General features: G+C 40.6%; 1 protein-coding gene across 2 annotated transcripts in view; it reads right to left on the bottom strand.

Moving 5' to 3' along the window:
• kiaa0586 (KIAA0586 ortholog) overlaps positions 1-27930 on the bottom strand; it is a 490003-nt gene that overhangs the window by 437006 nt on the left and 25067 nt on the right. For both annotated transcript variants that reach the window (XM_048537548.2, XM_048537549.2), the window contains exons 4-7: positions 26153-26219; positions 20882-21062; positions 13088-13324; positions 2504-2705 (exon numbers count right to left, since the gene is read on the bottom strand). In XM_048537548.2, the coding sequence (XP_048393505.1) occupies positions 2504-2705; positions 13088-13324; positions 20882-21062; positions 26153-26219 (687 nt within the window). The remainder of the gene's footprint in view (positions 1-2503; positions 2706-13087; positions 13325-20881; positions 21063-26152; positions 26220-27930) is intronic.

Genomic DNA, 27930 nt, shown 5'->3' with positions numbered 1-27930 from the left:
AACCAGCTCAAAAAGGCAGCCTATTAACACCTTCTCAAGGACAACTAGGAATGGTCAACAATGCTGGCTCAGCCAGTGCACCCTTGTCACATGAATGAATAAGAAAAAAAAACATAATGAAGCTACATGTAATATGACAAGAGTTAACAACATGCATCTTAAAACAGATATGGATGGATAATTCTTTTGAATAATTGTGTTCATGGCTTGTTCGATGAACTGTGCTCAGGTAATAATTAAACCTGAAATTCAAAGTATTTCTAAAGTGAATATTGGATTATTTTGACATTAGAAACAGGTAATATACTAAATATTCATTAAATATTGTGATCAGGGCCACTGACTACGGTTAGAAAGCGACATTCAGTTTATGCAACACAGCATTATGAGATTTTCACTTGCTTTGCTTGTCAAAACCACAAATCATTGATTATGATGCCACATACAACAAACATGACCATTTTGATGATTCAAATTATTTAGAACTGTCAGGGAATCATAGAATTGTTATGATGCAAAAAGTCCTTGTTTGGCCCAATGCATCTGTATTGGCTCGCTGAATGAGCATTATGACATGGTGCCAATCTCCTGCCTTTCCATGTACCCTTGCATATGCTCTTTGACTAAAAAGAAAATCAAATGCCCTTTTGATTGTCTTGATTGTCAGAGCAAGACATAGATGTCTTGACTGAACCTGCCTCCAACACAGTTCCTGGCAATGGATTTCAGATCCTAACTATCCGATGAATGAAAAGGTTTCTTCTTATGTTGCGCTTGCTTCTTTTGCAAATCTGTACCTCTCATTCATGTCCTTTTATGAGTGCTATCAGTTTCCCACCACTTACACTGCTCATAGTCATGATTTTGAAAACTTTTGTCAAATCTCAGCCTCCTCTTCTCTAAGAAAAACAGTTCAGCTTCTCCGATCTTCATAACGAGTTTTGTCAGCATGCGAGCCACCTTTATAAATTGTTTGACACCCTCCCCAAAGTATTCACATCCTTCCTGAAGCATTGTGACCAGAACTATACACAATAGTCCAGATAAGGTCTTATACAAGGGCAGTCTAATTTCCTTGCTCTTGTATACTATATCGTTACAATTAAAGCTTCAAATATTCTACGCAACTAGTTAGATTTGTGTTTTTAGTGTGAATTTCACAAGCTTTTTTCAAGTTTGTTTATTGAAAGCAATCAATAATTTTTCTAAAACAAAACTTCTCTCATTACTTTCATCCTTTTAATTGAAATAAAATGAGCATACTTTGCATCACAGGGGAAATGACCGACATATTGATTTGGAGGAGTAATTGAATCTGATGCAGAATTACTCTGGTATCAAGAAGTATACTTCATGCCAGAACTGGGTTTTTTTTCTTCTTTGTAACTGATATGCCATTTTGCCTGACAAAGAATGTTTCTTCTCATGCGCATCTCTGTATCAGTTTGATTTGAATAAGCTCACAGCCAGGGTGGTGCAAAGTAAATTCATTAAGGTGCTGTGAAGACAATGGTTTTTAAAGCATTATTAAAGCTGGCCATAAATCTGAATGAAAGAACTGATGTAACATCCAAGAGTTTTTCAAAACACAAGTGACTTCATCAAATCAATATATCCACGGACCACCACAGTGGCTCAGTGATTAGCACTGACGCGTACAGCTCCAGGGTTCCAGATCCAATTTCACTGGTGGGTGGATGTCTGCGTGGAGTTTGCACATCTCCCCACGTCTGCATGGGTTTCCTCCAGGAGCTCTGGTTTCCTCCCACAGCCCAAAGATATACAGGTTAGATGGATTTGCCATGCTAAACTGCACATAGGGTCCAGTGATATGCAGGTTAGGTGGATTAGCTACGGGAAATGTAGGTTTATAAGGATAGGGTGAGGGGATGGGTCTGGTAGGAATGCTGTTTGGAGGGTTGATGTGGATCTGATGGGCCGAACGGCCCACTTCCACACTGTGGGGGTTTCTTTGACCTCTATGACTATGTGGATTTGAAATCCTAATGGTGAAAACCCCAGAGATTGTAACTGCACAAATTATTGAGCTTGTGAATGTGATAATGTTGCATATTTGTTTTCACTGCTGTAGAACCCAGAGTCTGCCTCACAGTATTAAATAGTTGGCCTTCAGTAATAGCAATAGTACAATAATTGAAGGTGAACCCATAACTTTGCTTCCAAAAGTTTGGACCAATATGATTGTTAAAGAAAGCTCTCAAATTTTCTGGGCTGTTTTTAAACTCCAAAGAACACTCTATTCACTATTAAATATTTTAAATGTAGGAGCAAATTATTGCAGAATATTAAGCACAACTGTAATACCAGATTTAACGTTAATACATGATTTCTAGTCCTGTTACTCTATTTTTGCGCGTTAAGATGCCATAATAAGCTCAGAGTTGGATTTCAGAGACAGCGAAGACCTGTTGTTTTTCTACAGTATTATAACAGACAAAGGAAATATTTCTCCATTTCACACAAAACTGTTTGCTCTTCTCACCCAGTAGTGTTGCAGAGGAGTCAGATGGCACATCTCCATGAGAAACGTAATGGATGTTGTTGCTTGGCAACTGCTGGAGGCCTTGATTCACAGACTGATTACAATGTGCTGCTGAACTCAGTGTCACATTGTCAGAACGTGTTGGAGCTGCATCAACAGGATGGATGTTGCTCATTGTGAATGCTGAAGTCAATATTCGCGACTAAACAAAAAAAGTAGAAGAACCCATTATGGTCAATGTACAATAATACTTTTAATCACATGCATAATCCTAACTACATTAAGCAATGCAAGTAAATGTAAAGGAATGTTCAAGCAATTCTATATGCATATCATGTCAGTTTAAGACATCTTAAAATTTAAAATTTAATTCTGGCTAGGTCTGCGTAGTTTTAAATAATGAAGCAATTGATATAATTTTTCACATGAAGAATTCACTGAGCTGGATTTCCAAATGGGAAAATGAGATCACTAATCTATACAGCAAACATTCACACACAGACTAAAATAATAAATATAACGTAAAAATATATAAAATGTATAAAAACAAAATTACTCCCATTAACACTATTACTACATACCAGAACACAGGAATGCTTTCACATCACTGAACTGGTACTGCATACCTCAGATAAAGGGAGTAGTTGTGAAAGTAACCTCAGCCAATATGGGAATTGTGGGTATTACTCTCCATCACAAATCAGCCATCTAGCAAACTGAGCTAAACCAGCCCCTTCTCACTTGCACAACATTACACAAAAACCAATAAATATCTGGAGAGATTTCTGGTGACATGACTCAAGTCAGTCAAGCTGCATGCATGCTATCATGCATCAGCACCGCTGAATTGTGCTTGGGTGACCACATAAACTAATATATAGAGGAATGGACCCAGGGACAACCACCCAAGTCTTGCAGGCCAACAAGGCTAACTACGGATCTGCTTCCTGCACCGCAGCTTTAGAAATCATTGCAGGAGGGAGAGGAAGAAATATAGGGCACTCAGGTGGCACGGGTAACGTACTGTCAATAACCTTGTACTTCTGTGAATATATGCACGTTTACCCTCTGAAGATATCTGTTCTAGTGTCTTTTTTTGGCTATCGGATCTACACATAAGAGATGAAGAGCCTCTGCAGACATCACCAGATGAAAATAAGTTGTAACGGCCAAACATTTCTCATGTCTCACAGTCAAATGACTCCCAGACCACAGATAGACCCAAACATTACAGATCATTGACTGTAGCTTTCAGGACTGCAGCCAGGCACTGAACCTTGATGTGGACAGCATTAAGGCTAAATATAGAATGCTGATATTGTGTTGGGGCCTGGCTTGAGCACATCATGCCACACTTTGAGAGTGACAGTATGAAATCAGTGATGACTCCACACATCTCTGTAGAGAAAGGTCCACACTCTGCATTAGATTTTCAAGACTGCATACTACTATTTAAGGCATGGGGCATGGAGATGCCAGATGGGCTTTTCACAAGACGACTCTCATAGCACACCAGCCTGTAAATAAAAAAAGCAAAAAGTGCTACTTCTTACAGATTCAAAGCCGCCCCATACATGTGCAAGCATTTCAGGGTAACCCTTCTGTCTTGACACATGATGAAGAGTTACCAATGGCAGAGGGGTCGAAAGGAGATCCCTCTGAATTACAATGGTGCAGAAAGAGGCCATTTTACTCATCATGACTACACTTGTTCTCTGAACAAACGCCATGACTTAGTGCCAATCTCCGAAGGCCATAGCACATCATCATCCTGGAGTTCTCCTATGTTTTACAGTAATTTCCTTTATTCATTCATGGGATGAGGGCATCACTGGCTAGGCAGTATTTATTGCCCATCCTGAATTTCCCACAGGGTACTTCAGAGCCAACCATCTTGCTGTGGGTCTGGAGTCACATGTAGGCCAGACCAGGCAAGGTTGGCAGATTCCTTCCCTGAAGAACATTTGTGAACCAGATGGGTTTTTCCGACAAGCAACAATGGGATCGCAGTTATCATTAGATTCCTAATTCCAGATATTTTATTGAATTCAAATTCTACCATCTGCCATGGCAGGATTCGAACTCTGGTCCCCAGGATGTTATCTGGGTCTCTGGATTAACAGTCCAGCGATAATACTACAAGGCTATTGCCTCCCCTATTTTGAGAATAGTTTCACTTCTCCTGGGACCAAACCAAGATTTACCACAGCACTCAGGAATTCATTTTGATTTTCCTCCGTTTTCTCACTACTCTTGGAGTTTCTCCAGCATTTGGCTCGTCAAAACTTTGCGAAGATTTGTAGCTCGGGCTGTGGATGAGTTTGCAGATTTGCTCACGAAGCTGGTGTGTTTAATTGCAGACGTCTTGTCACCTTGCTCTGTAAAATCATTAGTGTGCCTCCGATGAAGCAGTGGCGTTCCGACCTGTGTGTTATTTGTATGCCTCTGTTTGCCGGGGTGGTTGGTATTACTTCCAGTTCTGTTTTTCAGTAGTTTGTCTATTGGGTCGAGTTCAACAGAGTTCTGGTCAGAATTTCAGGACTCCAGGAATTCCCTGCTATGTCTCTGTTTGGCTTGTGCTATTACGAATGTGTTGTCCCAGTTGAATTTGTGTCCTTCTCTGTCCGTGTATATCAAGATCAGTGAAACAGTGACACCAGGCCATGTCTCTTGGTGGCTAATTGGTGCTCGTGTATCGTTTTTGCCTTATGGCATTACTTCTGTGACAAGCCACAACACGACCAGACACACTCACACTTCAGGAAAATATCAGATATAACTACAAGACTACTCAGACCTCTAGATGTCAGGGTAGGCCACAAACCAACAACCACTCTGCGATGGCTACTGATGAATATAAGGGACCCCATAGCCACAACCAATAAAACTAATGTAATATACAAAAATACCATGTAAGGACTGCGTGAAACATTATATAGGCCAAACTGGAAAAAAAACTGGCAGTAAGGATACATGAACACCAACCAGTTGCCAGGAGATATGGCCAATTCTCACTGGTCTCAATAGACATGGATAAAGAAGAACACAAATCTGACTGGGATAACACATCAATATTAGTTCTAGATAGTACTTGTCAGACTACTGCTGAAATATTGTGAACAGTTTTAGTTCGAAGGAAAGATATACTGGCATTAGAGCAGTCCAGAAAAGATTCATCAGTCTGCTCTTGGGTATGGGGTGACTTTATGAGGGGAGGTTGAGAAGGTTGGGAATGTACTTTCCGGAATATAGGAGAATGAAACAGCCTGATTGAAACATACAAGATTCTTAAGAGATTCTTGTTGATCAGTCATTCCCCTTTATGGGATAGTCTCTGACTAGAGGGGATAATCTCAGCAAACTCAAGGTAAAGATGAAGAGGAATTTCACACTGGTAGGTGTGTCCAGAACCAAGGGTGACAGTATGAAGATTTAGGGTAGACCATTTTAGCATGGAGGTACGGAGACATTTCTTCACCCAAAAAGTGGTGAGCCTGTGGAATTCAGTACCACAGGAAGCAGTTGATGTCAAAACACTGAATGCATTCGAGCGTGGGTAGATGCACTTGGGGCGAATGAGATCAAAGGTTATGGGGAGAAAGCAAGATTAGAGTTGGATGATCAGCCATAATTGTGATAAATGGCAGAGCAGTCTCGAAGGGTAAAATGGCCTCCTCCTACTCCTATGTTTCTATGTTTCCTCTCCGGGAGTATAGAATGTGTGGAATTCTTTACCACAGGGGTTGTCAAGGTTACATTGTTACTTTTATTCGAGGCAGAGATAGACAGATTTTTAATCACTAAGGCAATTAGGGTTACAGGATAAATTAGGAAAGTGAAGTTGAGAGTAGTGGATCAGGTTTCATCTAACTGAATGGCAGAGCAAACCCTACGGGCTGAATGGCCCACTGCTGCTCCTACATCTTAGGGTATTGTGTTTTATGGCATTGGTTAGTACATTACATGTAGGTTCCTGCCTTGAACATTTGGATGCCTTTCCCAACCATTTTAATGACAGTCATGTCAGAAGCTGGAAGAGAGCTCAAAGTGGTGGTTTTACCTTCCATGGGCCTGTTCTGATGGTGCTAAAGCTGTCAAATCAGATTACAGGAGAGTAGAGCATTCAGTCCTTAAACTTATTCCATTATTTGCTTAGAGAGAGGTTGAACTGTATAGATGTGAGGACAAAATCTAAGATGACATCCAGTAGGGCACTGAGGGAAGGCTCCACTATTGGAAAGGTGATTTTTCAGATGAGATCTTTAAGCAAGGATCCTTTTAATGGGTTTCTATTAAAGATCTCATGGCACTATTCAGAAGAGTAGAGGCATGCTCTGCAAAGTTCTGGATAGTACTTAGCACTCAACCAATATCAACCTAGCTATGTAAATAGATTGCTGGATTTTCTACCACTATGACTATATACTTGAGAAGGTGGGGTGCACAGCTACTTAGGAAATCTCAGTCACAAAAGGTCCTCTCTAAAAGCAAGCTTTTGAATAATTTAAGTCCAGTGTCTTCCGGTGAATATATGCTAGACTCCCTGCTTAGCGTTTAAACCAAAATATGCAACATGGTACCAATCAAGCAGGCTGTTTTGCCCTAGATGGTGTCAAGCTTCGAGTGTCGGTGGAGTTGCACCAATCCAGGCAGGTGAGGGGTATCCAGCACACTACTGACTTGTGTTTGAAAGATTTTGGGGAGTCAGAGGGGAACTATTCGCTGCAGTATTCCTAATCTCTGAGTTACTCTTTTAGGCATTGTATTCATATGATGGATTCAGTTGAGTTTTTGGTCAATGGTAACCAAGGGTGTTGATAGCAAGAATTCAGTGATGGTAACACTACTGAAAATCAATGGGAGGTGGTCAGATTGTCTCTCATTGGAGATGGTCATTCCCTGAAATTTGAATGTTACTTGGTAGTTATCAGACCAAGTCTGGATTTTGTCTAGATCTTGTTGATTTGAACATGCACTCTTCAGTATCTGAAGAGATGCTAATAGTGCTGAGCACTGTACAATCATTGCACAATATTCCCACTTCTGATCTGATGATGGAGGGAAGGCCAATGATCAAGCAGTTGAAGATGGTTGGGCTGAAGAACACTTGCAAAGCCCCAAAACTACAACCATCTTGCAATGTGCCAAGAGTGACTCCAGCCAGCAGAGAGTTGATCCAATTCCCACTGATTCCCTTTTTGCTAAGGCTTCTCGATACCACACTTGGTTGAGTATGGCCTCAATGTCATGGCCTATAACTCTCAACTCAGGAATTTAGCTCCTTTATCCATGTTTGAACCAAGGCTGTAATGAAGACAGGTGCTAAATGGCCCTGGTGGAATCCTAAGTGAATACCAGTGAGCCGGTTATTGCTAAACAGTGCTGCTTGATAGCACTGTTGATGACACCTACTATCACTTTGTTGATGGTCAAGTGTAGACTAATGAGACAGAAATCAGCTACATTGGGTTTATCCTGCTCTTTGTGTACAGGATGTACCTGGGCAATCTTCCACATTATTGGGTAGATGCCAGTGTTGGAACCACATTCGAAGAGTCCGGCTAAGGGAACAGCAAGTTCTGGAGCATAAGTCTTCAGTACTACTGCTGGAACATTGTCAGGACCCACTGCCTTTCTGGTATCCAGTGTTTCTAACCATTTCTGGATATTATGTCCAGTGAATAAAATTGGCTGAAGACTGGTATCTGTGATGCCAGGAACCACTCAAAGAAGTGGAGATGGATCAACCACTCAGCACTTTTGCCCATTGATTGTTGTGAACCTTTCAGCCTTAAACTTTTGCATGGATGTACTGTACTTGAGGATGGGGATATTTGTGGAGCCTCTTCCAGCACATTGCTTAATTGTCCACCACTATTTATGACTGAATGCAACAGGACTGCAGACTCTAGCTCTGATCCCTTGGTTATTAGGATCAGTGCATGCTGTCTATCACTTGCTGCCCATACCATTTGGCATCTCACAAGGATATGTCACTTTCAGGTATGTATGGGCTGCTCCTGGTGTACCCTCCTCTCCATTGTTCGCTCCATTGAACCAGGATTGAACCCCTAACTTGACGGTATCAAAGGTAATAGTTGAGTAGCAGTTGATATGACTGACCATGAGGATACAGATCGTGTTGGAGTTCAAATCTGTTGTTATTGATAGTCCACAGGTGTCTCATGAATGCTGAATCTGGAGTTGCTAGATCTGTATGAAGTCTGCCCCATTTAGCATGGTTATCGTGCCACACAATACAATGGAAGGAATTTTCATTGTGAAAATAGGACTTTGACTCAACAAGGACTATGCAGTGGTCACTCTTATTGATACTGTAATGGATCTGCAGCATGCAAATTGGTGAGGATGAGGTCAAGTATCTTTTTCCTTTTTGCTAGTTCCCTCTTCCACAGACACAGGCTAGTAGTTATGTTCTTTAGGGCCCGACCAGTCTGCTTGCCATTGGGCCACTCTTGGTGGTGGACATTGAAACTCCCAGCACAGAATTAATTTTGCACCCTTGCGATCCTCTGTGCTTCCTGCAAGTATTGTTCAACATGGAGAGTGAAGAGTCATCAACTGAACAAGAACAGAATGTGGTAATTAGCATGAGGTTTCCTTGTCCATGCTCAACCTAAAGCCATGAGATTTCATGGGGTCCGGAGTCAACGTTGAGGACTCCCGGGGCAATTCTCTCTCAATTGTATACCATTGTGCCACCACTTCTGCCCAGCGGGTCAGGATTCATCCAGAGATGGTGATGGTGGTGTCTGTAAAGTACATTCTGTGGGTACGACCATGTCAGGCTGTTGTTTGACTAGTCTATGAGACTGGTCTTCCAGTTTTAGCATTGGACACCAGACATTGCAAGGTGGGTTTTTGCAGAGTCTGGGGACAGAGTTGGTTTTGCCATTGTAATTTTCAGTTCCTAGATGAGTGCCAGATGGGCCATCTGGTTTCATTTGTCTGTTGAGACTTTGCAGGTGATTCATACAACTGAGGGGCTTACTAGGCCATTTTAGAGGGCAGCCATAAGCCAAGGATGTCAGTCAAATATAGGCCAGATGAGGATGGCAGATTCCCTTACCTGAAGGACATTAGTCTTTTTTAAAAACTCATTCAAACATGGGATGTGGCTGCTGTTGGCTGGCCAGCATTTACTGCTTGTCCCTAGCAGTCTTTGAACTTAGTAGCTTGCTAGGCCACCTCGGAGGATAGTTAAGAGTCAACCACATTGCTGAGAGTCTGGAGTCACATTGAGGCCAGACCAGGTGAGGATGGTAGATTTTCTTCCCTGAAGGACATTAGTGAGCCAGATGGGTTTTCTAACAATTGGTGATGGCTTCACGGCTGACAGTAGTTGTTGATTCCAGATTTTAAAAAATTAAATCAAATCCTACTAATTGCCATGGTGGGATTTGAACCCAGGTCCACACAACGAGTGGAGTTTATGGATTTACTGTCCAGCAATAATACCCACTGAGCCATTGCCTGCCCATTAGCAACACATACAGAATCAGATTCCTTTTTCAAAAATCAGCAGTGGTTTCATTAGATTCTTAAAAACAGATTTTTTAAATGGCATTCACATTCCACCACCTGCCATGGTGGGATTCGAGCCAAGGTCCCCGGAATATTAACCGAGTTTCTGGATTAAAGGTCTAGCAATAAAGTTATTAAGCTATTGCCTCGCCAACATAGAAATGTTTTACTGTATTACAGATGATGCATAAATATGCTGTTGCTGTTGAAGGATCTTTTATCTGAAACATCAAAGGATCATACAAAACTAATTTTGCAGAAAGTTTGCACCTTCCTAATGGGAGATTAAACCTTCACTTTAAGATTACATACTTCTCAACTAGTTGAGTTGCTTTGCATAAGCTAGCAAACCATGACTGACCAAATGACCTCCTTCAGTGGTGCAACCATTTTAACAAGTATATGGAAAGAATTGTGGATGCTGAAAATTTAAACTAAAATCTAAAAACGCTGGATCATACAACATCTGCAAAAACAGAAGAAACGTAGTTAGTACTTCAAATTATCGAACCTCCATCACACTTATTATGCTCTTGATTCTGAATGTTCAGTAGAGATCAACTGGTAAGCCTGCTCTTCTGATTGCGAAGACAGAGGTAAATGTAACATCAATATGTCAACCAGATCCTATTAAAATTGCAAAGTTGGTTGAGGTTTTTAAAACAGATTGCTGCAACAGCAAAATTTATCACAAGGAAATGAATTATGGGATGGTGGTGGGGGTGGCGAGGAGGTATATGATTTCTTGGCACGTTTGAGATAAGAGACAGAGAATTGGAATGAGAAGGAGTGGCTATGATTACAACACAATGAAAACTGATGTCCAGAGGTCATGGCAGCCACAGCATTTTTTTTTATTTTGTTACTCTATTATTTTATACTCAAGAAATTATGGATAGTTTTAAATTGGGAAGGTACTGTTATTTATATAGACCACAACCTTTTGACATTAGTCATAGAGTCATTGAGACATACAGCACAGAAACAGAAACAGACCCTTTGGACCAACTCTACCATGCCGACCAGAAATGCTAAATTAATCTAGTCCCATTTGCCAACATTTGGCCCATATTCCTTTAACGCCATAGTATTTATGTAGCCATCCAGATGTCAATTAAATTTGTAACTTTGGCAGTCTCCACCACCTCCTCTGGCAGCTCATTCTATACACGCACCAACCTCTATGAAAATTTTGGAGCTGCACCTATTCAGTTAAGTGGAGAGAATTTCATCACATTCCTGATTTGTGCCTTGTGGACAGGCATTGGAGAGTCAGAAGGCAAATTACTCCCACAGAATTCCTAGGCTCTGAACTGATCTTATAGCCACAGTATTTACAAGACTGGTCCAGTTCAGTTTCTAATCAATGGTCACCCCCAAAGATGTTGATAGTGGAGAATTCAGCGAAGGTAATGCCATTGAATGGCAAGGAGCTGTTAGTTTCTTGCTTACTGGAGGCAGTCTTCGCCTGACACTTGTTTAGCACAAACATTACTCACCACTCGTCAACCCAAACTTGTCCAGGTCTTGATACATATGGACATTCAGTTTTTGAGGAATTGTGAACAGTGCTGAACATTGAGAGTTGCACAATTTCAGGACGAAAATTTATTATTGTTTTGGTGGAGATTACTTATACAACCATATAATTTGAAATTATTCGTGTGCATGGAAAAACAAATGTTACAGTGGTTACTTTATCAAGAACACACATGAAGAGAGCTGAGTGGTGTGGTGCTTGGGAGCTTATGTAAAATAAAGTTGCTGTATAATTCACTGCATATTTAATGTTTAATGTCAACATGTTACTACAGATGGCGAAATATAGAAGTAGTGTTAAGATAGTTTTTGATAGATAATTTAAGTACCTCTTGAAGATACATTTTCTTTCTTCTTGTGGCGTGGGGGCAAAGGTGTAATAAAGGTGTGATTTACAGATATTTTAATATTATTTCTTTCAGACTTTGGATCTGAGCTAGAGGCTTTAGTCTTTGGGTCTAAAGAAGTTTAATAATTAACTTGTCAGTATTTCCATAACATGGTGATTCCTTTTAAAACACTATTAGAGAAACTTTCTGGAGAGGAAGAGACGAGACAGGACAAGACAAGATGAAACGAGGGGAGACATGAGGAGAGAAAACAGAAATTTACTAGCATGTGAACTTTCATATGAAAACTACAGTGAGAAGTTTTAAAAGTCACCACAGCACCTACACCAATGACAGAAGTCATACATAATAATGAAAGAAAAGTTTTATTAAGACAAAGTTCATCACAGTTCAGTTAACAGCTCCTCGGCTCAGGGAAAGCCGATTAAGGAACAATGGGATACCCTAAAGATACAGCCAGGACAGGACTGCCATGCCAGGCTGCTGGAATACTAGGCTGGAAGTCTCCATCAAAACTTGGCAAACAAACAAATTAAACAGGGTAGTGCATTATCTTTGCAGGTAGAAAATTCAAAAATTCAGTTCTTAGGTGTAACAGCCTTTTTGTTTGGTTTCACTTTGCAGATGTCTTGGCTGAAGTTAGATGGGTGCAAGAGCTGCTCCTGAGAAAGAGTGATAATTTAAAATTGTAACGAAAGTGGTTACCTCAGTGCAAGAAGCTAAATTTTAAAGTTTCAGACAGGAAATGTTTGGTTAAAATTCTGAAGCAGTTATTTGGAACTGAGAAACTCTAAGGTCACTTGTCACTTACTAGGAATCTATTTTATCAGGTGTTTAATATCCTTCAACTAAGCGTAACATGTAAATAGTTCGATTTATAGTAGTTTATCTTCATTTCTTTTGCAGAATAAACTTCTGTTTTATTGTTAAAATAAAATATTCAAGATTACATGCTGATATTTCATTGCATATTTCACCTCATTACAAGCAAAAATAATGAAAATATGATCTATCAAGCCAGATTTCTGTCTGGGATCTGATGTGTCAAGTAATAACATGAACTGTGATAATATGTGTGAGCACAACAAAATTGAACTAACCTAAAATTATTTAAACTTCCTTTTTTTTTTAAACTGGCATGGGGGTATACCTGAAGTTCAAGTTGCTGTTCTTGAAATTTCTCCAAATGGCAAAGTCGTTGATTCAAGAACGTGTTCAACTGCGTCTCCAGTTCTCGGACTCTTTCTTGCTGTTCCTTGGAGCCTGAATCCTGAGCCCGAGCCTTTACTTGATGCTCGACAACCTGTTTCATCTGCTGATCCATTTCCTGGAGTTTAGTCCCCAAATCAACCACAGTAGAAAGCTTAGCATCAAGATCACTCTGCGCCTAAATTTAACAAATTACAAACAAACTGTAAAACAACATAGACAACAAAAATGTCAATATCTTGGACAAGAAAAAACACAATTACAGTGCAACATGGACGTCAGGGCTGGAAGGGTAAGGAATTAGGTTAAGGTTAAGGATAATCCGAAGAGATTGTATAAGTACATTAAGAACAAGAGAGCAACTCAAGGGAGAGTATGGCCGCTTAACCGTGAACGAGGTCACTTTTGTGTTGAATCTCAGGAGTTGGGAGACATATTAAATGAATATTTCATATCAGTTTCTCCTGTGGAAAAAGAAATGAAGGCGGGAGAACTCAGATGTTGAAAAAGTTCACATTACAGAAGAGGAAGTGCTGGAGGTCTCAGAAAATATAAAGGTAAGTAAATCTTCGGGACCTAATCTAGTGTATCCCAGGACATTGTGGGAAGTTAGGAAGGAAATTGTGGGCCCCTTGCAGAAATATCTGCATCATTTATAACTACAGGTGAGGTGCCGGACGACTGGAGAGTGGCTAATGTTGCGCCTTTGTTTAAGAAGGGATAAACGGAGAAACCTGGGATCTATAGGGTGGCTAAGTTACTGGAGGTGATTCTGAAAGATAAGATTTACATGCATTTGGAGAGGCAAGGAATGATTAGGGATAGTCAGTATGGTCTGTGCAAGGGAAATCATATACCACAAACTTGATTGAGTTTTTTAAGGAAGGAACCAGATGATTGATGAGGGCAAGGTGGAAGACATTGTTTACTTGGACTTTAGACAAAGGTTCTGCACAATAGACTAATTAGTAAAGTTAGATCACATGGGACTCAAAGTGAGCTTGCCAATGGGATACAAAATTGACTTAACTGCAGGAAACAGAGTGGTGGTGGTTGAGGGTTGTTTTTCAGACTGGAGGACTGTGACCAGTGATGTTCCCCAGGGTCGGTGCATGGTCCACTTTTGTTTGTCAAACATAAATGATTTAGAGGAGAAAACAGAAGACATGGTTAGTAAGTTTGTGGATGACAGCAAAAATCAGTGGTATAGTAGATAGTGAAGGAGGTTATCTAAGATTACGAAGAGATCTTGAACAATTGGGTCAATCAGCTAAAGAGTGGCAGATGGGACTTTATTTAGATAAATGCAAGCTATAGCATTTCAATAATACAAACAAAGGCAGAACTTAAACAATTAAAAGTAGGGCCTTGGGTACTGTTGTACAACAGAGAGGCGGCAGCAGCAGCAGAGGATAAAAGAAAGCATGCGGAAGAAGAGCAATGACTCGTTTGCAGACAGCTGAAGCTGTAAATGATGACAGTGTCAGAGAGAAAGCGCAAAGTGAGAGGAAGTAATGAGGAAAGTGGCGGGAAGGGAAACGACAGGGAGCAGGGAAGGCAAGGGGCAACAGCAGAGAATATAGCACTGAATGTGTGTAGTGAGTTCAGTTTGAAATTCATGACAAGAAACCGGAATATTTTCTCGAATGAAGCTAGAGGAAATAATCTCCAGTGGTCCTCACAGTCTTGTGACATTAATCCTTCAGTTTAAACTGTGAGTTTGTAAAGGGATGCACGGAGGCTGTGAGAACAGACAACATGTAAAAGCAGTCTATGTGTACCCAAAGCTATGACAAGGAGCTGAGTAATCAACAATTGAGGTCTATCAAGAAATTGCACATCTCTTTACTAAAGATGGATCCTCGTATATTTAATACTATGAGAAAGGTGGAACACTGAGGACAATTGAGTTAAATTCCAGGTTGCTGCAGCATAGTTTTGGGCTGGTCCTTAAAAGAAATAACTGAAATTTCAAAATACATAAGTAAATACATAGGGGGAAATAACAAGTCATATTGAGTATATAGCATAAGATATTGACAGCCAGAGTGCAAATTCAATGGTGCTCACTTTGTTTAATTTCTCTTACGTACAATAAAGTTTGTTTTGTTGTAAAATATGAAAGCTTAATGTGCAAGTCTGTCAGTTAATAATAGCATCTTCAGATTTTCTTTAAATGTTAACAGCACATAACAGGGCCGTAACATAGGTTCTGAGGGTCGGTCACTGGACCGAAAACATTAACTCTGTTCTTTCCTTCTCAGATGCTGCCAGACCTACTGAGCTTTTCCAGCAGCTTTGTTTTTGTTCCTGATTTCCAGCATCTGCAGTTCTTTCAGTTTTTACTAGTTGTTTTAAACCAGGCAATGTGCAATAAAGACACACAATAAAGAATACGCTTGGAAAAGTCAACATAATGTAATTATCTTTATAATTCAGATCAACAGTGAGAAATGTGCCTGAAATTAAAACATATTCAAACTAAAATGGTCAAGAAAAAGAAAGAAACATATGTCAGGTACAGACAGCAGAGATCAAGTGAATGCCTAGAACAGTATAAAAGAAATAGAAGTATACTTAAGAGGGAATTCAAGAGGGCAAAAAGGGGATGTGAGATAGCTTTGGCAAATAGGGTTAAGGAGAATCCAAAGGGATTTTACAAATACATTAGGGACAAATGGGTAACTACGGAGAGAATAAAGTCCCTCAAAGAAAGGTCAGCAAGGCTGCCTATGCCTGGAACCACAGCAGACAGGGACATACTAAATGAGTATTTTTCATCAATGTTTACTGTGAAGGATATGGAAGATCCGGAACATGGAGAAATAAATAGCGACATCTTGAAAAACAAACATTCATACTACAGAGGAGGAGATGCTGGACAGCTTAAAATGCATAAAGGTGGATAAATCCCCAGGGCCTGATCAGATGTACCCGAAAACTCCATGGGAAGCTTGGGAAGTGATCGCTGGGCGCCTTGCTCAGATATTTGTATCATCAATAGCCACAGGTAAATTGCTCGAAGACTGGAGGTTGGCTAATGTGGTGCCACTGTTTAAAGCGGGTGATAAGAAAATGCCAGGGAACAACAGACCAGTGAGCCTGGCATCAATAGTGGGCACGTTGATGGAGGGAATCCTGAGGGGTTGAATTTACATGCATTTGGAACAGAAAGAAGTGATTAGGGATAGTCAACGTAGTTAGATACAATTTCCTATACACAAAACAATTTTGGTTGAGTTTTTTGAATAAGTAACAAAAAGGATTGCTGAAAGAAGAGCGGCAGACGTGATCTATATGGACTTCTATAAGGTGTTCCACCTGGTTCCTCACCGTGGACTGGTTAGCAAGGTTAGATTACATTGAATACAGGGAGAACTAGCCATTTGGACACAGAAATGGCTCAAAGGTAGGAAGCAGAGAGTGCTGGTGGAGTATTTCTTTTCAAACTGGAGGCCTGTGACCTGTGGTGTGCCACAAGGATTGGTGCCAGGTCCACTGCTTTTCATTATTTATTTCAATGATATGGATGTAAGAGGTAGGGTTAGCAAGGTGGCGGTATTGTGGACTGCGAAGAAGGTTACCTCAGAGTACAATGGGATCTTGATCAGATGGACCAATGGGCTAAGCAGTGGCAGATGGGTTTTAATTTGGACTAATCTGAGGTGCTGCAATTTGGAAAGGCATATCAGGGCAGGGACGTCCTCAGTTCTGTTGTTGAGCCAAGAAACCTTGGGGAGCAAATTCATGGTTCGTTGAAAGTGGAGTCACAGGTAGATTAGTATGCTCATCCTTATTGGTCAGCACATTGAGTATAGGAGTTGGGAAGCCATGTTGCGACTGTACAGGTCATTGATTAAGCCACTTTTGGAATCCTGCATGCAATTCTGGTCTCCCAGCTATAGTAAGGGCATTTTGAAACTTGAAAGGGTTCAGAAAAGATTTACAAGCATGTTGCCAGGGTTGAGGGTTTGAGCTATCGAGAGAGGCTGAATAGACTGGGGCTATTTTACCCTGCAGCATCGGGGGCTGACAGGTGACCTTACAGATGTTTATAAAATCTCAAGGGGCATGGATAGGGTATATTGGCAAGGTCTTTTCCCAAGAGTGGGGGAGTCCAAAACTGGATAGCAGAGGTTTAAGGTGAGAGGAAAAAAGATTTGAGAGAGCCCTAAGGGACAACATTTTCAAGCAGAGTACGAGTAGTAAACATGAAGGAAATATATTTTAACATGCAAAAATGACGTATTTAATTGAAAAAGTGGCTCTACCAGAAGGATGCATAATCTGTGGCTAACCAAGCAAGTCAAGAATGGTATCAAACTGGAAGAAAAGGGGTACAATGCTGCAATGATTAGTGGTAGGTCAGAAGATTGGGAAAGTTTTGGAAATGAGCTAAGGATGACTTTTTTTTTTAAAAAGTTGATATTGGAAATTAAAAGAAAACGAGCAAGAAATATAAAAGCAGACAATTAAACCTTCCACAAATATCTAATAAGGAAATCCGTCACTAAAGCTACAGGGGAAGATTGAGGAACTAATAATTGAGAACAGGAAAATAATAGAGGCTTTCAGAAAGTAGTTTGTATCAATCTACACAGGTGAAAATGCAAAAAGGATCGAAGAGTAGAAGACAATCAATAGGCGTAGGGAAGAAAGAATCTGAAAGAATACATATCACAAAAGTGTTAGGAAAGTTAATATGAATCTAAACTGAAATCCCCTAGAAGTGATAGATCATGTCTGCCGCTCTTCTTTCATCAGTCCTTTGTTACTTCTTCAAAAAACTCAACCAAGATAATTAGACACAATTTAAAAGAACTGGTTGCAGAGATGGTAGATACACTGGTTGTAATCTTTCAAAATTCTTTAAATTCTAGCAAGGCCCCATCAGATTATATCCCTGTTGAACAAAGAGGGGACTCAGAAAGCTGCAACATAAAGGCCAGTTAGCCAAACGCCTGTCACTGGAAACTGCAAGAGTCCATTATTAAAAGACTAAGTTGGACAGTTAAGAAGTGATCATACCATCAGAGTCAACAAAGTTTTGTGAAAGCAAAATCATGTTTGATAAATTTATTACGGTTCTTTATAGATGTAACAAGTAGGGTGGATAAACAGAAACTAATGTGCATCCAAAAGATATGAATAAAATTCTACACACAAGGTTGCTGGAAAGGACATCGTGGTGTTTGGGGTGACACTCTAGAGTGGATAAAGGACAGGCTAACTCACAGGAAACAAACAATTGAGATAACTGCGAAATTTTCAAGATAGTAAACTATAAATAGTGCAGAATGGCAGGGATCAGTGCATGAATCTCAAATTTTAACTATCTGTATTAATGACAGATCCAATGGGATTCAAGCAATTTTGCTGACAAGAAGATTTAAAGGAAAGCAAGCAATGAGGAGAATACATAAAACATGCAAAGAGATACAGATAAGTTAAGGAGGGAGCAAATATTTGGCAGATGGTGTTTGATCTCTCAAAACAAGGAAGATATTTAACACAGCATAGAGCTGGAGGAATACTGCAGGCCAGGCAGCATCAGAGGAGCAGGAAAGATGACACTTCGGATTGGGACCCTTTTAGGGAGGGGGAGGGGAATAAAGAGGGGGAGGGCGTGGTGATAGCAGGTAGATAGTGCAGCGGATAGGCGGGACAGGTCAAGGAGGCGGGGATAAGAGGGGGGTCTAGTCCTGGGATGGGCAGATTTTGAAGCTAGTAAAGTCCTCATTGAGACCATTGGGTTGTAGACTTCCAAGGCGGAAGATGAGGTGTTGTTCCTCCAGTTTCTGGGTAGCATCGTTGTGACACTGAGGAGGCCCAGGATGGACATGTTGTCCGGGGAGTGGGAGGAGAGTTGAAGTGGTTCGCGACTGGGAGACGTTGTCATTTGTCATGAACCAAGCGTAGGTGTTCAGTTTTGGGGTCTCCGAGTCTCTGCTTGGTCTCACCGATGTAAAGGACGCCACATCCGGAACAACAGAAACAATAAACCATGTTAGCGGATGTGCAGGTGAACATCTTGGTTTTTTTGGGCCTGGGATGGAGGTGAGGTGGGGGGGTGGTGCAGGGTGTAGGGGCAGGTGCAGCACCTCCTGCGGTTGCAGGGCAAGGTGGTGGGGCTAGTGGAGAGTGTGAAGCAGACAAGGGAGTCGGAGAGAGACTGGTCCCTCTAGAAGGCAGCTAAGGGTGGGGAGGGAAATATATCCTTTGTAGTGGAGTCAGATTGCAGGCGGTGGAAATGGCAGATAATGATGCGTTGAATCCGCAGGTTAATGGGGTGATACATGAGGACAAGGGGAATTCTGTTTTCGAGTTGCGAGGGCTGAGGTGCAGGAAATGTACTGATGTGGTCGAGGGCGTTTTTGACCACTGAAGGGGAAGGGAGTTGCAGTCCTTGAAATACAAAGATACCTGAGATGTTCGGGAACGCATCACCTCATCTTGGGAGCAGATGTGGCGGAGGCAGAGGAGTTGTGAGCAGGGGATCACATTTTTGCAGGAAGGTGGGGGAGAGGAGGTGTAGTCCAGGTAGCTGTGGGAGTTGGTGGGCTTGAAACAGATATCAGTTTCGAGGTGGTCACCAGAGACGGAGACAGAGGGGATCAGGAAGGAGCGAGAGGTATCAGAGCTACCTTACACACAGATGTAGCAGGTAATCAAGGAGGCTTTTGAACTTTGGCCCTTATTTCAAAGCTTGAAGTACGAAAGTAGGGAAGTCTTACTACAACTGCAGAAGGTGCTGATAAGTTCACATCTGGAGTACTGTGAGCAATTTTGGTCCCGTTATTTAAAGGAAGGTATCATTTCACTGGAGGCAGTTCAGAGAAGATTCATGAGGATAACCCCCAGGACAGAGACACTGTAATCATGAGGTTAGAAGAAAAAGGAGGTGATTTCATTGAAACATCTAGAATTCTGTAAGGGGTTTAACAAGATAAATGTGAGAGGATGTTTCCCTTTCTTGGGGAACCTAGGACCAGAAGGCTTAGTCTCAAAATAAATGGGTAAATCAAGGGATGAAGAGGAATTTCTTCTCTCACATGGTTGAGTGTTTTTGGAAATTGGTTGCCCGGAGGCCTGGGCAGGCGGAGACCTTGTGTGTATTAAGACTGAGATAGATAGATTCCTGATTAGTAAGGGAATCAAGGGTTACAGGCAAAGTGCAGTAAAATGGACATGAGCAGCGCTGGATCAGCCACGATCCTATTGAACGGTAGAGCAGGCTCAAGGGGTTAAATGGCCTACTCCAGTTCCTACTTCTTATAGTCTTATGGTCTATTTGCTGTAATGTGTTGCTAACATATAATGTTGTTATGTCATAAATCCTGAATTAATAAACAAAAGGAGGTGAAAAAAAAATGGAATGGTTATAGTACTCCACAGGACATTAAATGAACTTTCGCAGAGTTATTGCCAGCCAAACAATTCCAACAATATTGAAAAAAAAAAGATGCAATCATCGAATTTCACTATGATTGGATGGCCAAAACATTTTGTGCTTAGGTCATGACTGAGACTATATCTGGCCATTTATCAAGAAGTACTTTAATATTAAATAAAAATATTATTGTCAAATAGTGCTAGTAACTTCCACATAAAACTACCAAGATTAACATTAGCAATATGCTATAGAAAATTTATCACTAGCAAAATGACAAACTATATGCAATTCCAGACCATACTATATGCATGACTGAAAATACAACACATAGATTTCACTAACCTTAAGGAGAGGTGCAGTGGCAACAACGGCTGCTGCAGTTGCAGCTGCTGTAGTTGTGACAGAATTGAAGTGATGATGGATCTCTTTCTCATCACGTGTAAAAGAATCCAAGTCTGTGACAGAAGATTTGTGCAGTAGCTGTACTTTGACCTTCTTCCCTATTGGGCTTTTCTGCATCTTACTGTATTAGGTGGGGAAAATATTGCTTAATTAGACAAAACGCAGAAAAGTATCCAATCTTGTTTTATGTTTATTCCTGGGGTGAAAATGTTGCTGGCAAGGACAAACCAATTGTGCTTGAAAACGGGAGAATCTCTTGGAGCTACTGCTACTGTCCACTATTTTTGCTACCACATAAACAAATCTTTAACATTCTGAAATAAAGATACACAGACACATAATGGAATATTTCTGTAACATATTAATCACATTATACACATGCGAGTCATTATGTCTTGCCAACAGACTAGAACAGCATGTCAGCACTTCAATGTCATTGACCATTCGCACACACTGAAACAGGAGGTTTGTACAACTGACTAAACTGCCACAGCACAGCACCTCACCTGTCACACCATTTTCTATTTCTCTACCAGCCCCTTGTCACCACACTTGCTGCCCTCATTGCCACCTGTCACTTCCCATTCCCCAGCCCCTCACCACTCCACAACTTGTTCCATTTATCATTGCCCTCACTGATTCCCCTCAGCATCACACCACTCAGGAGGCTGATTAGTATGTGGGGCTGGCAGGCAAAGGTTTAAGGATTAGAAGTGGCCATAGGAGGATCCACAAGAGGGGTAGCAAGTGGCAGGTGCACAGGATGGGAAGCAAATGAGACAAGAGGAGCTGGGAGTGGGGAGTAATCAACCAAAAAGCATTTTTCTTTGATGCAGATTAGCTTTCTCTGGTGACAACATTAGCTTTGGCTGCTGGGCGGTAGGTTAAAGTGTAGATAACGAACAGCGTGAGCAGACACAAAATAAAAACAAAATGGGCTTAAAGAAACTCAGCTGGTCTGGTCCTATCTGTGGAGAGACAAAAAATTAATATTTCAAGTTCAATACGTCTCTTCTTCAGGGTTCTGGTCTAATTGCATTTAACATTTAACTGTTTTTTATGGTATGAATCAAGCTTCTTTTAGCCTTTGGCAAAATTAACAGCCACTTCCAGAGAGCAACTAATGAGACAGGTCACTAACCAGTCCAATCTGGTTGCTGTAACTTCAACTTGAAAAGAACAACAGGTGATGACACAGAACCTCAGTAATACGCTGGCAAGTAAAATTGGATGACCACCAGACAGTCTAAAAGAACCAGGTAGGTAGTGCAGAAGATCGTAGTCAATCTCACTAGGTAATCTCTTTTTTGTTTTGCATGCTCATGAGGGCAATGGTTCCTCAGTGTAAAGGTTAAACCTGTGGCACTATGGGTGATTCAAATGGACAGTTGTGGAAAAGATGATCTGTATTCATTAGTTCGGGGGAAAGACAGGTATCTCTGTTGCTGGGGAAATGACGCCTGGATGGTACTTTGCCTCCATGCTAGCTGAGCCAAGGATGTAACAGAATGGCTACAGGACATTCTTCTGGGGGAGGCTGAACAACTGGCAGTCAAATGATCCACACTAGTATCAATGCCTTAGGTAGGAAAGATATCAGACTTGAAAGCAGATTTTAGGGAGAAGGTTAGAAAGCAGGGCCTCAAAGGCAATAATCTCAGAATTATTCCAAGTCCCATTTGCAAGTAAACACCTGAAATATTAGACTTAATTGATGGAATAGGTGACTACAGAACTGGAATACAAGGGAGATCATTAGATTTCTGAGACATTGGGACCAGTTTGGAGTCAGGTTGGTATCTCCAGACCCTGCTCGATTTTGGATCTCAAGCTTGTTCAGTTGCTAACACTTTCTATAGCAATGTTTGTCAAGGACACGCCATGCATCATAGCTTTCCACAGCACAGGCTATACATTCTGTTCAGCTGATCTGAACTGCTAAACCTTAGTATTACAAATGAACGAAATGAAAAACAGAAGACCAGGCGGGAAAACACACCGACACTTCAGTGGAGGCTGCACTGATGATGTCACCCAGCAGGGTAATGAAAAGTCTGCAGAATAACAAACCAGCTCGGCAAGCCAACCAACCTCAAAACAGAAGACAGCTTATCTGTACCAAAGTAAAAATCAAACACTAGAGAGCGCAAAAAGTAGAAGAAAGGAAGGCTACTTTCCTTTCTTCAGTGAACAGGCCGCATCTTAACGTGACCTGGATTAATCCTCACAGGGAGATTTGCTAGTGCTATTGGGGAGGGTTTAAAACCAGACTGACAATGGGATAGAAACCCTAGGAACCTCATACAAATGAAAAGCAAAACTGATAAATTGAAGTAGAAAAGAAGTAAGCAAAACTAGAAAACAGACAATACAAAAGCAAGCATCAAATAAGATCAGAATTCGGATTAATAATAAAATTGTCAGAAGGCACTTATTCGAATTCATGCAGCATTTGGATAAAGATTGATGATTTAAAAGGCACAAATTGAGATACTTGTTTAATAACTGAATTGTCACTACAGAGTGACTAATGGATACGGTGTATCCAAGAATATTCATCATTTAAGAAGAATAGACAAAAAGAAAAAGAAGACGAGTTGCACTCTTACTAAGAGGCAAGATGAACATCTTAAGAAAGACAATCCTGGATCAAAAGATCAACATGTAGAATCAGTTTGGGTGGAGCTAAGAAACAGCAGGGGTCAGCAAATATTGGTGAGAATTGTTCATGGGCCACCAAACAAGAATAGCAATTTTGAGCATAGTATCACTCGGGAAATCAGATGCATGTAACATGGGTAATACAATAATAACAGGCAACTTCAAATTTACACAGAGACTGAGTAGACCTAATCAGCACAACAGCCACAGAAGATGAATTCCTGCAGTGTGCACGAGCCAGATTTCTGGACCAATTTATTGAAAAACAAATTAGGAACAAGGTTATTTTAATCTGTGGTAAAGAAGCCTTTGGAAAATAATGACTTTAATATGATAGAATTTCACAATAAATTTGAATGTGATATTCTTCATTCTGAAAATAGGGTCTTAAATTTGAACAAAATAAAATTATGAACATTAGATTAGATTAGATTAGATTCCCGACAGTGTGGAAACAGGCCCTTTGGCCCAACAAGTCCACACCGCCCCTTGGAGCATCCCATCCAGATCCATCCCCCTATATCCCACACACCACTGAACACTACGGGCAATTTAGCATAGCCAATCCACCTAGCCTGCACATCTTTGGACTGTGGGAGGAAACTGGAACACCCAGAGGAAACCCACGCAGGCACGAGGAGAATGTGCAAACTTCGCACAGACAACTACCCGAGGCTGGAATTAAACCTGCATTCCTGGCGCTGTGAGGCTGCAGTGCTAACCACTGAGCCACCGTGTCACCCCAAGATATGAGATGCAAATTGAAAACGGTGGATTGGGAAAATGTACAAAATTATTTCAGAGGAGGGGTAAACAGTGCACAAAAAATATACATACCAGACGGAAACGCGTAAAAACAAAACTAGCAACACAAGTTAAGGATTAGTTGAGGCCAAAGGAAATAATTTAGAACAATTAGAAAATTTAGATTTGGGGATAACATAGATTGAGAACTGGTTAACAGACAAAAAGCAGAGCATAGCAATAAACAGGTCATTCTCAGGATGACAGGCTGTTAGTGTTGAAGCACCACAAGGATCAGTGTGAGGCCCACAGTTCCTCATAATCCATGTAAATGATTTCGATATGTGAACCAATTGTAATATTTTAGTTGGGAGTATAAGGTAATGAAAAAATTGTAAGGAGGCTTCGAGGGGACTTGGACAAGCCAGGCAATGGGCAAGAACATGGCAGATGGAATTTAGTGTGACTAAAAGGCAATGGTCTAGTGGTATCATTGCTGGAGTGTTAATCCAGAGACCCAAGTAATGTTCTGGGGACCCTGGCTTTGAATCTTGACACGACAGCTGGTGGAATTTGAATTGAATAAAAGTATCTGTAATTAACAGAATAACGATAACCATGAATCCGTTGCCAGTTGTCCGAATAACCCATCTGGTTCACTAATGTCCTTTAGGGAAGGCAACTGCCATCCTTACCTGATCTGATCTGCATATGATTCCAGACCTATAGCTACGTGGTTGACTCATATCTGCTCTCTGGGCAATTAGGAGGGGGCAATAAATACTGGCTGAGCCAGCAACACCTTCATCCCATGAATGAATAAAGAGAAAAAGAATGAAATTACTCTCTTTGGTAGAATAAAAACAAAGGCAGAATGTATTTTAAAACAGTAAAAAGTTGAGAAGTATTGGCATCAGGATGTTCTGGTTCATGAATCAGAAAAGCTAGCATCAGGTGCAATAACCAATCGGGGAAAATAATTAGAAAGTTCAGAGAATAGAATCTCAGTTATAAATATTAAGTGAACATTCCTCAGCGTCTAGTGGAAGCTATTTGCATTGACTGGAGTCTAGCAATCCCAACAAGATACAATACCATATGCCTGTGTTACCACATCTCATTTACTTACTTTCAATACATTCCTTAAATATGTCTGTCTGTCTGTTTATGAGGGGGTGGGGACTAGAATCAACAAAGATTGGGTTTAAATCATAGACATTAATTAGATTACATTCTGATGAAGAGTCATTGGACCTGAAACATCAAGTCTACTTTTTCTCCACAGATGCTATCAGACCCGAGTTTCTCCACAATTTTAGTCGTTATTTCAGATTTCCAGCATCCACAGTAGTTTGTTTTATTTTATTAGATTACCTTGTTTTAACTTTTTTTTCTGTAAACACTACTGTATTGTGAATAAATTATTAATTATTTTGTTTAAGCCATCAACTTAGTGTCTGATTTGTTATTTGAAGAAAGCTGGTTAAGAACCATTTGGGCAATTTTGAGGGTCATTGAGTGTTAAATTTTACTGTGCCATGAATGCAGAAACGGTGAGGCTAATTTGATTTAACTGACTCCATGTTGTAACAATACAGTCAAGTGCAGTAAATCGGCACATCCAAAGCTAAGAAAAACAATTTATCTTCCCTCAAGAGTTATTTCACGTTTTTTTCCTTACATCAAAAGGTACAATTGACATTTCTGAGCATGGCTGTGGATGAAGAAGAAATTATCTATTGATTTCTGTTTATTCCACGCCGAAACAGTACCACAAGATATTAAAATAGGTGCCTAGCAACGTACCTCTTGACAATAGCTTTCTTTGCTTCTTTCTGTCCTTTAGTATACCGGGAAATCAAAACATCATTTCCTACATAATGAGAATTCAGATTACAATTTGACTATTGCAAGTCACGTAAGCATAATAACTCCTAGGTAACCATAGCTGCATTTATATAGATCATCTTTCTATCGTGCTTGTGTCCGCTAACTTTGATTTTTGAGAAATGGAAGAGTTCCTCCCTCTATTTATCTATATACTTTTGCAAAGAAAGCTATGGAGAATACTTACCATTTTTAACCTCCGTCATTTAATTAGACACGTTCCTAACATCCCAATGCCTACTATTCTCTATCAATGTTGAGAGATAACTTACAAGCAGAACTCTGAAATTACCAAGTTAGAAATGCATGACATCAATCACATACTGTAATTTATTCCTTTCCTGTCAAGAAGAACTCTTGCATCCTACCAGCTGAAATTAGAAAGTAGTAGTCTCATTCAGATGAAATTAGGAAATATCAATCTGGATTTACATCCCTCACCTGGACAGATTTGGGTGGGGGTTGGGAGATGAGGAGATGGAAGGTTTGGGGAGCGGGGTCAGTGCCAAGTTCAAGGATTCAGGCCAGTGTCTATAGGGTAGGCAATGTCTGGTTCGGAGGAGTCAGGGTGGTGGCTATAAGTCTGACGGTTCAAGACGACATCCAAGAAAGGAGAACTAGTCAGAGAGAGGTGATTAACAGGGATCTGAGATATATAGGGGGTAAGGGGAGTTCCAGGTGTCCACCTATTTTGTGAGGCAAAGAACACGTGCACACTCCACACTTGCTTTAACTTAACAAAACAGGCTGGTTCATTTCCCAGGGCAATGCCATTTCCAGAGCCAACCTGCCTGGTTTCAAATTTTGCACAAAGCTAGGCAGCTAACTGTCAGTTATCATGAACTAATGCATTCTCCCTGGCAACATCATCATCAGAGTTCACCTGTCAACCAATCAACACTCCCCTCGTCCATATCATAAATGTGATTTTCTATTGTGAGCCATCCTGATGCATATAAGACAAAAAGCTTTGACAAAATGCATATTTTATCCAGCAAGACTCAAAAAGTCTGTACTAGCAAATAACTATATGAATGGATAACATTATGGCAGTTGAAATTCAATTCGGCTAGTGTGAGATTCATTTCTTTGTACACAGGCCAGACAGATCAGCATATTTTCCAAATGCTGTAAAGATAAGAACTGAAGGAATAGATACATTTACAGAAATAACTAAAACAAAAGCATTAAAAAAATTGCATGAAATTCTGGTCTTTTTGGTAAGGGAACTCAAATATAAAAAGGTGTGCTACAGTGATTTAAGCTCTGGTTAGGCTGCATCTGGAGTACTACATTCAATTCTGGACACCACACTGCAGGAAATACATAATTGCTTTGAGGGAACATAGAGCAGATTGACAGAACAATACTTGCAGTGAAAGGGCAAAATCAGGGGACAGATTGCACAGCCTAGGCACTCATTAGGACAATTCATAATGATACTAATGTAAAGGGAAAACAACATTTCCACTATGGTAGAGTGTTGTTTGGTGCAAGTGAACTCAGATGGAATCCAATATAAGGGAGGCCAATCTTAAGAGTTAATTAGACAGCCAGCATTTCAGCTGGGCCAAAATCGCACTGCTGGAAATTGTTGGTATTGCTGAGACTGCACACCAAAAAAGAGACACAATGTAAGAGCCAGTGAAATGGGTTTTGAGGTTATCAAAGGAATCCAGGCAGGAGCTTGGTAGAAA

Source organism: Stegostoma tigrinum, chromosome 10 (assembly GCF_030684315.1).
Source record: "Stegostoma tigrinum isolate sSteTig4 chromosome 10, sSteTig4.hap1, whole genome shotgun sequence".
In the NCBI taxonomy this organism is placed as follows: domain Eukaryota; kingdom Metazoa; phylum Chordata; class Chondrichthyes; order Orectolobiformes; family Stegostomatidae; genus Stegostoma; species Stegostoma tigrinum.
This window is presented reverse-complemented; position numbering and strand designations above follow the sequence as displayed.